Raw genomic sequence first — 13,131 nt, forward strand, 5'->3', positions numbered from 1 at the left:
TACCTAAAATATAACTGTTTCCAAACTGGTAACTCATAGGCTTTGAGGTTCTGTAGCTAACTTTTCCTCACTGAAATAATGTGTGGTTAATTGTACGCTTCACAAGGAAGGGTGTTTTCAAGTGCTTTATCCTAAAGTGCATGAAAGCAGCTTTAATAGAAACATAAGCTCTGCAGATAAAGTGACAACATAAATGAGAATTGCTGCAGTGTCAACTACATGATTTAATAAAAACAACATCATATTGTAGCTGTGACTGTCTCTGAGAAAACAGCTCGGAGCGCTCTCAAACCTAGAAGATGGATAAGGCTAGCAACTGAATTTCCAAGTGAACTACCTAAAACTGTTAGAGGCACAAAGTATTCTGAATTGACTTACTGATTTAAATGTTCTTTTTCTCTAGAGTAGAGAATATGCTAGAATTTTCTAGAATATTAAATGTAGTAAAAATAACACTCCAGTTAAGCTATTATTTTAATGTAAGGACAAAGCAGTGTAGTTGCTAAATGAAAGTCAAAGGAGGAAATTAATGAAACCATTACCAGTTAAAAGTACATTTTAGTTAAATCACCAGCTTGTCTCTGCAATACTTTAGCAGAGGCTATTCTCTGGTATAGGTATAAGGAATTATCTATCTGGATATAAGTCCCACTAAAGATACGAAGTCAAATAAATCTGTAAATTGGAAGTAGTTAATTTTTTTTTATGTTGGAGCCAAATTAACTGCTGTGTTTAGCACATCCTCGGAAAATATTTGGGTGGTTTTATGGTTTTTTAACTAGACCTTTACCTCTTACTCTCAAACTTTAAATTTTGTCATATGGTCCTTAAAAGAACACTCCATGAGACAGAAAGTTGTTAACTTTTTTCAGAGGTAGCTGATTTGAAAATTCCGCTCTTAAGACAAATGGCAAGACACACTTGCATTCTGGAAGCTTGGAATTATTTATGCTTGATAACTTTTTATATGTGCTTTGTTGATGTTTCAACAGATGCATAGACACAGCAGTAAATTAAAAAATAGTGTGTCTTCAGAGTTTCCAGGGTAATACTAAAAAAGTAAAGCAGAAATAAGGAAATACAGGATAATTGTCAAAACAGTTTTTAAGATCCTTTCAGCTTTTTTTAGTGTTCTCTCATTAGAGAAAATGCTAGGCAGAGCTGCAGTTCAGCTGCTAGGCAAGGGAAGTGCATTTTTTTTTTCTCATTAGCAAGCTTTCTTTGGGTTCTGGGAGGGACATATCAAGTGCTCCATGCTTGTGTTGATGTCCCCTCCTTCCCAGAGGTGGTCAGTGTCAGGTTCTGGAGCACCACCCTGTCCTCAGCTGAAACACTGGACTCATGGGCCTTACCCTTTCCTGTGATTTTGTGAAGTTGGTTTCTCCTTCTCTGACATTTGAATAAATCAGGGTGCAAATGGGGTCATTTTTAAGAAGCGTCAATTTGGAGAAGCCCTACACAAGCCAGATGTTCTAAATAGATTGTGCATTGAAAGAAACAGAGACTGTAAGTCTGTGGTGTCCTGCCCTCTTCACACAAAATCAGAAATATAGGAGCGACCACATGGAAGATCTTATGAAAGCTTGTTGGCATGTTAAAGTCTCGAGTTGCATGTTCTCAAATTGTAAAGATTAAAAAAATAAAAAAAGAGTAAAATAGGTAAAACACAGTACCCAACATCATCGTTCGATGTTCATTCGCCAATGATTCTTGAAAAAAACCCAAAACTTACCCTAGATAATTGATGAATTATCTGACTGTGGGTTTTATTATGACAGAAAAGGTTACTTTAAAGCTTACAGAGATCTAAACCCCTTTCATTCTAAAACTAAAATATGAGATCTGTGTTTTCATATTTTATTCTCTCACACGATATCTACAGCATTTTTATCTGTCCCTGTGAAAAGGTGTGCACAAAGTTTCTGATCTTTCTCCCATGGGATAGTAATCCTGTCTAATTTTAAACACCTACCCAGCTAGCTGGAACACCACAAAGCCAACAATTACATTGGAACCTCCACATCCAAAACAGAAGGATATCCAAGTGGATAGACACATGTATGTGCATTTTCTTCCAAGGAATGCTAAAAACCACTTCAGAAGCAAGCTCCTGGGCTCACCCTTCAATTATTGTCTGTTTCTGTGATTTGAGAAACCCGTGTTCCAGCCCTGCTCCCTCTGCCAGGAGGACGTGGGTTCCCTGCAGGAAGAGGGAGTGCTCCGTGCCTCCCTGCAGCAGTCCTGCTATCCCTGTTGACTCGAGGATGTTATTAATGCCCTGTAAAGCAGTTCCTGTTTACACTTGCTTTCGTAGTTTGGCAGGTTTCTGGCATGGGCTTTACATAGATATTAATTAAAAAGAAATCAAATTGAAGAAAAAGTGTTCTGTAAGCTTAACAGTGAATTTTACAGGTGGAAATCTGTAAAAAGTTGTATAGAGCTTTTATAGGTCTGTCCATCTTACAGACAACTGAGTTTGGTAGTCTGCATACCTCCATACCTCCTCCCTGAGCCATCATCCAGAATCAATATATTTGATTCCTGATTTTAAAGCAGTATTTAACAGTAGGAGGAAATTTTCTGAGTAGTTGTTACTTTTACATTTGGAAAACCCAACAGATTATAGTGATCGTTGACTTCTCTGAAGAAAATGTATGTGTACTCTTAGTGCTGGCTCAGTAAAAGCAGATTTTTGTAATGACGTTCTTTCATGTCTTGCTGACATTTGTGCTGTATTACGGATGTTGACTGTCTCCTTAAGTGTCAGTAGCCCTTGAGTTGCAGTTGGATCCCATTTCTCCCCTTCCTGAAGATCTTCCAGCCTTTTTCAGTTTCTAGGTGCCCATCACCACCCCTTCAGTCCTGTTGACTTTAAGCTACTGTTGTAAGTGCTCCCTAACTTGCTCCAGTCAATGGTGTTCAGCTGCTTTAAATAGTAAGATTTATTTAATAACCCACTGAAACAAGAAGTGGTCGTGCAGACTGTTGCCTTAGCAGAGCTGGCAGTTCAGTAAACAGCAGGAAATTTGGACAGTGGGTGGGTAGTGGAACAGAGTCAAGAGGGTCTGTTTGATTGTGTCCTTGGTAGTCTTCACTGGCACTTGGCACTACTGCTACAGCATCCCTGCAGGCTTAAGCATGTTCTTGTACTGGTTATACTGGGTTAAAATTTTTAAAGCTCAGAGGCTTAGCTTTCCTTTGAGGTTGTTACAGATGTAGTGTCTAGACTTACAGGTTCAGTTTCCATATAAAAATAACTCCACCATTTGGAACTAATGGAGCTGTGAAGTTTTAATGGTTTGTGTCATGTGTGTGGGTTTTTTGTTTTCTTTTCGGTTGACTTTAGTTTGCTTTGTATATTTTAATGCATCATGTGCCTGTAGTTTTGAGAACATGTGAGAATGTGTTCTGTACCGTAGGTAATCTTTTGTACATCTTTCATGGACCAACACCAACTGGTGGTCTTCAGGTCTTTTGCCACGACCTTTATTTCCATGTTACTAAAAGCTGTGTTGTGTCGCTGCCACAGTTCACCTTTAACTGCTGTAGCCTATTTTAATGGTGTCAGACACTGTGTGCTGTGATTTTTCTGAGGTACAGCCTTCAACCATTCCTCTTCTGACAGCCTGAGTCAGAAAGGCTCTTTTTCCCACCATTCTGTCTTCTGTTTGATGGCTGGTTTTGCATCCTTGCAGCTGCTAAAGAAAATTTTCTTACATGTTTAAAAGCTTTAGAGAAATAAGCTCAGGTTACAGGCATAGTTTTAGGTACAGGTACAAATTCCTTAAGAGAAATATAATTAAATAGTTAAATTGTGAAGCAGTCTTGTACCTTTTTGCTTCAAATACAGTATAGTTTGCGTTCTGTCTGCATTGTCAGGAACAGCTCCGGGTAACAATGTAAAAAAGTTGTAGTAACTGTGGATTGAAGTCAGCAAGTGGAAGTTTGAATTTGTGTGTGTATCTTCTGTGTGCCATAATATACATAAAAAAGTAAAATCAGTGTGAGTTCTAACAGTAAATCTTTGCATTGATAACATGAGCTTACAACTGCGTAGCTCTGCTGAAATAAAGTTTTTTAAAATATTTGTGTAGTAGAGATTTTAAGTCTGTAGGAAACTTGTACTCTAGTCTAGTCTAGTTACCTTTGTAACATCAGTGGAATTTTGTATTGCACCATATTCACATGTTGCAGTTGAGCCCAAACATATTTCTCGAAAGACAATGCTTTTGCTGTTTAAGACTTTAAGCAACAGAGATTTCACCATGTTCCACAGTAAGTCATTGATTATCCTCACTGTAAAAATGTTCTGTATTTCTATTCTGACTTCTAAACATTGCATACAGATGTAGATTTTGGGTTTTTCAGCCATATTTAAAAACAAAGAAACAAACAAAAAAACAGAACAGCTGTACTTTCCCGTGTATGTGCTTGATTGAATCAGTTGTTAATCTTTTGGATAAGGCTAAAAAGATTGCATGGAAATCTTTCTCAATGCTTGTTTGTCATACTACAGGGAGCTGGCTCTTCAGACTTCCCAGAATCATTGCTATAGACAAATCATTCTTGCCTTTAAAGATACAAAACCAACCACCAAACTAAAAGATGTACTAGGAAAAAAATGCGTTCTCAAATATACAGAAAAAGATAATTAAAGGTATATAATGTAATTCCTTGTTATTTAACAGGGATATTTTCACCAGAACCTGGGGGGATGGGGCAGGGACGATGATGTCACAACACACAGCCCCAGACATTTAAAGCAACTGTGAAGAAAATCCATTTTAAGTAAAACTTAAAGGAATAGTTGTCTTCAAAAATCTGATGGTACATTGCCACATTTATCTAGTAGTTAAAGCATGTTCTTGCAATGTGAGTGATTTCATTCAATTTCTGCCTAAAGGAATTCGAGCCTTCCTACTTTCCAAGTGATTCCCCTCATTAACAATGTTATTCTTAGATTATTGCCCTTCAGTCCCTACTGCTGAAGCTATTGCAGTTTGTGTGAAATAATGAAATGTTAAATGAGCCAAAGAGAGAATGAGAGAGTCATTCAGGAATTGAGAAGTCATGGATCAGATTTTCCTTCTTCAGATTCAGATACCAGGCTTACTTTAGTGTATTTGTGAAATATATGCTAATAGATACAGTCTAATTGTCTTTATTGGAATTTGCTTTTTGTTTAAGAACAAAACGTTGTGTGTAATTTTGCAGATAGGCTAAACTGGTTGTAAGGTACACGTTTTTGGAAAAAACAATTTAAGTCTTCTGTGCAATAGCAAAAGGTTTGTATGTTCTTGCAGGGTGCTTTAGCTCCTGACTAAAAGGAGCTCATATCCCAAAACTGTACTTTAATGTATGCTAGTCCTGCGCTTCATACCATAGTTTTCATAAGCAGGTATGTTTTCATTATTCATGGTATCGTGGCCTTCCTACTCTATTTAAAAATGAATTTCTGGAAGCTAGTATAACTTGGAGTTTCTTAGCTCTTCACAATTCCCTGTTGTCTGGGATACATTCATACTTTTGAGGGAGGAAGGAGTACCCCTATAAAAATTGTCAGTAATACGGGAACTTTAAAGAGCCTTTTCTGAAAAAAACTAAGCGCTAATGGTGTAAGTATCCATAACAGATTCTACATTTGCATGTTTAAATGACAGTGTAGGCTTTATCTAATATTTCAGAATTTCATATGTTTGAAAACAATGCAAGTTACTAATCCCACTATATCCATTCTTTCAGGTAAAGAACAATCTTCGGGAGAGATGAACATGCACCCTGTCTCAGCAGCTCCACTCTCTGTCTTTAGTAAAGAATCAAACTCCTCAAAACATAGTGATCATCATCACCATCACCACCATGAGCACAAGAAAAAGAAGAAGAAACACAAGCATAAGCATAAGCATAAACATAAACATGATAATAAAGAAAAGGATAAGGATCCCTTTGCTTTCTCTAACAGTCCAGCCAGTGCACGATCAATCCGTTCCCCGTCACTTTCAGACTGATAAGGAGGCTTCTCTGGAGTTCAACCTGCAATATTCTCTGAATACGTAGAAGGATGTACATAACTATAGCTTCTATCTTTTTTTATGGAAATAAGAATATGCGAATTGCCTTAGCAATTCAGAAGCTCTGCCGCCGTCCTCGTTTGAAGCCTTCTATTTGCATATGCGGTTGTTCAAATAATATGATTCAAAAAATATGTTTTATGATTCTGAGTCATTTTGTATTTCACTGTTCTCCACACCTCCCACTCTTTTTTCCATTTTGAACAAAGAAAACAGCCCTTTATGTAAGGGCCCCATGTCCACTGGCAACCCCCTGCACATCATGCTGACCATGTGTACTGCCAGAACCAATTATGTTTTAAGCCTTTGAAGAATGTTATGAGGCAGAGTATGTTTTAAGCAGAAGCCAATTGCCAGACCTTTGGTGAAGTGCTGTTCCCAGAGTAGTATTGTATAACCGAGCGTAGACCTCCTGAGAAGACAGGGATTTTCTGTAGTCTTCGGTTGAGCTGTTTCTTGCTTTAACCATTACAATGTAATTTCAGAAGTTCAAGAACAGTATGTAGAACATTTGCCTTTTTCCAGGTACTAAAACTCTTTAAAAATTCCAAGCTGCTTTTAAGCTGCAGGTATTTATTATGGACATGACCCTTTGAATATAATGACATTCTGCAATTACGCTTTTGGAATTCTAGCAAAATGCTTAATGCATGTTTTGTCCTGTAATCAGGCTTTTAGAAATCCAATAAAGGTTGCAAATTATTTTGAAAGAGGCAGAATTTTTTCTTCCAGCCTGACATTAGAATATGCTTTTGAAAGGTGTCTTTGCTGAAATGAAAAAAAAAAAAAAAATTGAAAAGCTTAAAAATTAAAAGATTGAAAAATATATATTTCTTCCTACTGAGGGGTGGGGTTTTTTTGGAAGCATTCTATATGATCAGCTCATGAATCCACAGGAGAAATACATCAGCAGATTAAGCTAGGTCTGGGACTTTAAATGATGGATACATTGAAATTTCTTCAGCTGTGTTTTATGCAGTGTACTATTTGCACCCAGCTAATGTTTTATTTAAAAACTTAAGTTTTAGAAGTTTTGCTAACAGAGAGAAGTAATCTCTAACACTTTTTATGTGTTTTCCTTTGTTTGTATGTAGAGGCAGGGGTTTTATTTCCATGCGCTGGTTGACTTCTGTTGCCCAGTTCACTTGACATTTAGTTTTCTACAAGATGGTTACTTTTTTTTCCCCCAAATTCCTGTGAGAGACTGATTCTCCTTTTTAGGGCAAAGAGAGAAAGTTCAACACGTACCCAGGAAGTTTTTTGTTTAAGCCATATTCTGTTTCATGAAAGTTAATAAATACTTTTGTATTATATACCTGCTATTGAATCCTGTAGTTTTTGTAACAACTTGTCTGTAGAACGGAAAGATGATAGACTCAGGTATTTAGGAATACACATATACTTATTTTGTTATTCAAGCACCGTATCCCTTTAATGCTGTGAGGATAGTTGCGCTCATCATTGTACTTGGAACACATATTAAGATATGTTTGGGCTGGATTTGGACCCGGGCACCATCGCAGCCTCTCCCCATCTGCTGCCATATCAGCAGCTCTTTACGTGAGGTGAAGCCCTTACCTTGATGAGTTTTGTTCCTTCTCTAGCAACAACTGCAAGATCTTACAGCTTAGGTGAGCTAAAGGTGCAACAGGAGCAGGAAAACACCCAGGCGTGGGTAGAATGAAGTACTGAGCGTGTTTTGAGTAGATTAACCATGTGTGCAGCTCGGCTTACCACCCCTCTTGAGCCAGCAGGCTGCTATGTTAGCATCGTGGACTGTGAATCACAGGGAGAGGTTGGAAGGCTATAGTAATAGCTCAATGGAAATATTTTTAGGTGTTTTTCCCTTGGCTAAGAAGTGAGGTAACAGTGCCAAAGGTGTTTGTGGGAGACCCAGGCTAATAAGCAATGAAAGCTGGCATTGTTTGGGAGAGCGAAGGCAGATGCATTTATATTTTAAAAATGAGGTCATGGATTATTTCGGCTGGTGTAGTTTCTACTTTTGGAGACATGGATTTACACTCTTAAGCTGTGGGGAAACGTATTGTTCAGTGATAGAGGCAGAGGACTGAGGCAGAGCTGTAACACGGCAATTCTACCATCGTATGTTTGGCTGTATGACTTCCAGTGAACTACTGAATATATGCTCAGGAAATATGGCAAAGATGCCATTAATAGAAAATTGGAGGGGGGAAAACATCTAAAAATACTTTCAGTACAGTTTCTGAGGTTGTGTCGTGGTCCTGGTTCAAAGTATCCATCGGTGTGTTTGATGCAATACAAAGTATGTTTGAGGGCTGCAGGTGGTGCAACAGGAATGGCTCTCCAACGGGTGGATGTGCTCACAAGTCACAGGAATTGGGTAGATTGCACAGGAGATCCAAAAGCAACAAGCTCAAATTCAGTAAGAATGAAGGTGAAATGCTGAACCTGGGGAGGGGAAACTAAGTGCGTGAAAGCAAGCTGTTCCCTGCCATCTTACAAGGTGCAGTAAGGAAAGAAAGCATCTAGTTGCACACAGGTGAGCAAGGATACTATTGCAAAAGTAAAACTCTCGTAAGGATTAACAGGAGGTTTTTATTGTGAGATGTGAAAGTAGCTGTTCTATCAAGTGCCACTGATTTGGGTCACGACGTTTTAAGAAAGCGGCAGGCAAACTGCCCCAAAGAGAAACAACAGATAACATTGCACATAAGGAAAAAAAGAAAGGGAACTGAGTATTCCCAGTCTAGAATAAATGAAGTCTGCGGATGGAACTCTCCCTTCTAAAACAGAAAGGACTGCTGCAACAAAAAATGTTTATCAGTTGTTCTTGATATGTCCTGTGGGAAGAGACTGATGAGCTTTATTTGCAAGAAAAAAAAAAAAAAAAAGTTGAATGTTAAGATGGGAAATATTCTAGGTAACATGAAAGCTCTTTTCTTGCAGGTTTTTAGGCAGCAAATTGGCACATGTCTGCAGGGGACGTTTATGGGATGTTTCGCCCTGCCACAGTGCAGGGACCTCAGTGCTATAGTTCATTTTCATGGTTTCTTTGATATTCCATTTATGTCACTGAAATTACTCCGGTGGCTCCCTGGATGTGATGGGCGCTTACGGAGGGCTTGGGAAACGGAGGCCTTTGCCTGCCAAAGATCTTACCCGTTGCACCTCAGCCTGGGTTTTTCTTCTACTGAAAAATCCGTGAGTATTTCGAAGTTACACCCTGACATCAATTCAAGTTCTAACTTTGTATCTGGATGGAGGATTAAGCTCTTCACCCTTGCTACCTTCAGACCTGGTAGGTTGGCTGTGACCTGTGCAGTTGGTTTTGGGCTGGGTTCTGATTTTCAGTCACAACTTTCCGTTTGTGGTGCGCTGCCCTTGAAACAAAAGGAGAGCTATTTAATTTTAAGTGGGGTAGTATCCAAATTACGGAAGAATACACATTACACATAAAGTATAAATGCATATGCTGTTGAAAGTGCACAAAGAGGTCAAAGTCTGGAGAATTTGTTTGACATCTCAGTTTTTAGCATGAACTCCTTTGTTTTGTTCATTATAAACACTGTAATAAATGTAAGTGTATGGCAAATACGTAATATTAAAAGACCCGTATGAATTTTTAATGCAGATTTTTAATTTAGCTTTGGGGTTTTATTTCTCTACATAATTATAGGATAAAATGTCGACAAAGTAACTGCTGCATCTCTTAAATTTGTAGACATGCTCAAGTATCTAATTAGGATATAGTTTCTTCCCTTAGGTGTCCAAGTAAGCATTCGCCTGCAGCTTTGGTCAGCTCACTAACCAAGCCGTCAGCCTGTCCTGGTGCTGTGGAGAAAGGACAGCAGGAGGCGAGTTCCTGGACGAGTTCTTGGGTGAGCTGGTAACATCTTTCTACCATGAATTGTGCCACCCCATAAAGCGCTTTGCCTGGCATTTGGGATTCTATCAATGATAATTAAGTATCTTACACTCTTTAGCTTTTTGGGATGTAAAAGCTGTTTAGTTTTAATTCATTTCATATTCCTAGAAATACGATAATTTTTGTAAATTTTTGATACAAGGATTTTTTAGTCACGTCAATATTTTCAGTTCAAGACAGTTTATTCACAGAAACTTAAGAACCTGGTTTTTAATGGAGCATCGATATTGCGCAGGGGCCCTTAAAATACACAAGGTACACAGAAATGTTTTGGATGAGATTTAATTAATGTTATATGTTTATGGTTTTATATGTTCATAAAAATACTTTTATTCATAAAATATATTTTTCCTGGTTTTATAATTTAAAATGGCAAAAATAATATATGAGAGTTTACATACACAGTAAGTCACGGCAGCTGATGTTTAAAGTCTGCATTGTTCCATAGTTATCTGATACTGTAAGTATAGTTTTTCTAAACATATTTCCAAGGTTTTCTTTTATTATTATTATTTTTTGTCCAGAGAAATGTACGTTAGCAACCTTTGTTGATGTAGGTGAGTCAGGATTTCATTCAAAAGACTTTATATTTTATTGAAAAATACTTCACTTACTATGGTGTTTAGGATGTGGTAAACGTCATAGAGTGACAGCAAAAATGGAAACTCATTTCTGAGTGGAAGTGAAACTACATGGGTGTGCTTTGGTTTGATTTAACAGCTTGCCACCGCTGCAGCAAGGAGCTAGTTCTCTCCCTGGCTCCTGACCCTGCAGTCCCACGTTGGATTTTCTGGGTGCTAACCCGGCTCTTCTGTTGCCCGATAAAACTCCCTGACCTGCGAATTAAGTCAGGGTGTTTCTTGCCGTTTCTTGCCGCATTAGCGAGCTGAAACTTTGGGGCAGAGGCTGAGGAGGCAGCAAGGCTGATGCACAGAGTGTGGAGCTGAGGGTGGAGTGGGGAGAGGAGGGAGGGAGGCGTGAGCAGGATTAAAACCCTCTTTGGCAGCGCCCCACAGTCTGTTTGGCTCCCCTGCTCCTTGCAACTTCACTCCAAGAAAACAATACTATAGGGTGAATTCAAGTTTTCACATCTGTGCCTCTTTGGGAGTCTTAATTTTGTTGTGAATTGGTTGGGTGGAAGTTTTGAATCAGATACATTTTGGAGGTTTGGGAAGGCTGGAGCGAGATGAGCTTAGTGACTGGCAGTTTTTTTCTTTGCTGTGTTAAAAATAAAAAAGGAATAGTCTCAACAGTAAAGGACAAAAGAAACTCCCTTCAAAAATTACTCCAAAGGTCGTTTCAGGTTAAACAGGGCTTTTAAAATTATTTTTATTCCTTTTTTATTTATTATTATTATTATTCTATTCTATTTTACTTTTATCCACAGAATTGAATTTCAGAAGTGTTAATATGAAGCATTTTGCTCTGAAAATGCACTTTACGTTTTCTGAACGTTCCTATGTTTTATAAATAACCCATACCGTAAAATATGAGTAACTGATAAAACCTCTAAATGAAAATATGTCCTAAAACGAAGGAAAAAGTTTGAAAGCACATTAGGAATGAAAGCACAGTTCAAGTGCTGACTGGCTTTTCCCCTTTTCAAAATCTTATTTCAGGGAAAAAAGCCTTTTCTGGAAGTTACCTGTTCTTCACCTTTGCAGGAAAAGGAGGGACGACTCAGGCTCCGCTCACGATTTAAAAGCGGGTTGAATCCATGTGAGTAACTCTCCGTTTGTTGTGGGTGCTGGACAGGCTTGTCCAAGCCTTGCTGTGTCTGCCTGGGGGTGGGCTTCAGTGCGGCACCCAAAGAGACACCGTGAGAGCAACGGAAAGGTGGCCACGGTTTTCCTTCGGTGCCCAGCTATAGCATACGTTGAAGACGTCCCAGACCTGTTTTACCTTGCACTACTGGCTCTGCTGAGCTTCTAGTCACTTATTTTGCTAAATCTTTCAAGTTTTTTAATGCCTTACACTTTGGCACTGTCAAAAGAGTTCGGTCTTTCTGTAGCTCATCTCCCAGTCGGGAGTTAAATGAAACGTATGGGTGAAGAAGGTTTTTAAGCAGTTTTGGAAATATTTGAGTGCAGCTATTTCAAGCTGATATGGCGGTCACAGAAGTTACTAACAGTGCGTTACTGTTTTGCTGGGTTTAGTCACTTAATTCCTAGTTTTTCTGTAAAGTGAAAATCTGGAGTAGGGAGGAAGGGAAGGACTGAGATGGTTTTTCAACACAGTGGAGAGATTAAAGGTCTTGCATCGGTTCTATCCCACACCTTCCTGAGGCAGTCTCTACTCCTTTTGGGTATTATGGACTCACCCATGGAGCTGCTGCCATCTTCACTTGTTTACCTCTGCTATGTCTTTACCTTCAAGTCTCCTTCATCTGAGAGATGTCCAAGCTTCAGGAAAGGCAGATCACTCAAAGACATCCACCAGAGCAGAGGGTTTAAGCTGCTTTGGAGCAGGATGATACCTTGCACTTGAGGGTTTGAGTCTCTTCATGGTTTCTCATGGTCTGTTCCCAGCTCTGTAGCCAGCAGACTACTACAGCTTATTTCTCCTCTCTGAGGACCAGGCATAGATGTTCCTTGTCCTTTATGGACATCTTACAGCTCCAGAGTCTCTGCAAGCATCTTTCTTGTGTTTGGAGCAGTTCATAGAACAAATGTTTTTCTATTTCAAATGTTTTTATCAAAGGATGCAGTCATTTTAAAATGCTGGAATTCATATGTTTGCTATTGACTACTTGACTGATTTCAAAATACTGAAGATTTTCAGTTGCTTTAATCCCAAGACTCAGATTTTTTTAAATAGACATTTGTTTTTACAGCACTGAAAAATCTTCCCAGTGCTTAGTGAAACATTCAGCACTTGCAAGCTAAGACAAGACACAGGACTAGAGGCAACAAAGCTTTTTTGTACATCTCTTCATGAAAGAGAGAAACGCAATTACGTTGTAGGAAAATTGACAAAGGACTCCAAGGAAGTGGTTGTTTACTACGGCTATGATGAGGGAGATATGAAAACCTCTAAATAAATACTGTGGAGACAGCAGTTGAAAGCGGTACTCTTTTTTCAATAAAAGCTCAACAATGTAATTGGAGACAAATGCATTTATAAAATGAAAACAAGACACTGATAATATGTGTG

General features: G+C 38.6%; 1 protein-coding gene across 2 annotated transcripts in view; it reads left to right on the forward strand.

The window, feature by feature from the left end:
- TAF2 (TATA-box binding protein associated factor 2) overlaps window positions 1–7,384 on the forward strand; it is a 63,849-nt gene extending 56,465 nt beyond the window's left edge. For both annotated transcript variants that reach the window (XM_056330703.1, XM_056330704.1), the window contains one exon: window positions 5,743–7,384. In XM_056330703.1, coding sequence (XP_056186678.1) covers window positions 5,743–6,008 — 266 coding nt within the window. In that variant the 3' untranslated portion in view covers window positions 6,009–7,384. The remainder of the gene's footprint in view (window positions 1–5,742) is intronic.
- Window positions 7,385–13,131: the final 5,747 nt, after the last annotated feature.

This window comes from Falco biarmicus, chromosome 3 (assembly GCF_023638135.1).
Source record: "Falco biarmicus isolate bFalBia1 chromosome 3, bFalBia1.pri, whole genome shotgun sequence".
Classification (NCBI taxonomy): domain Eukaryota; kingdom Metazoa; phylum Chordata; class Aves; order Falconiformes; family Falconidae; genus Falco; species Falco biarmicus.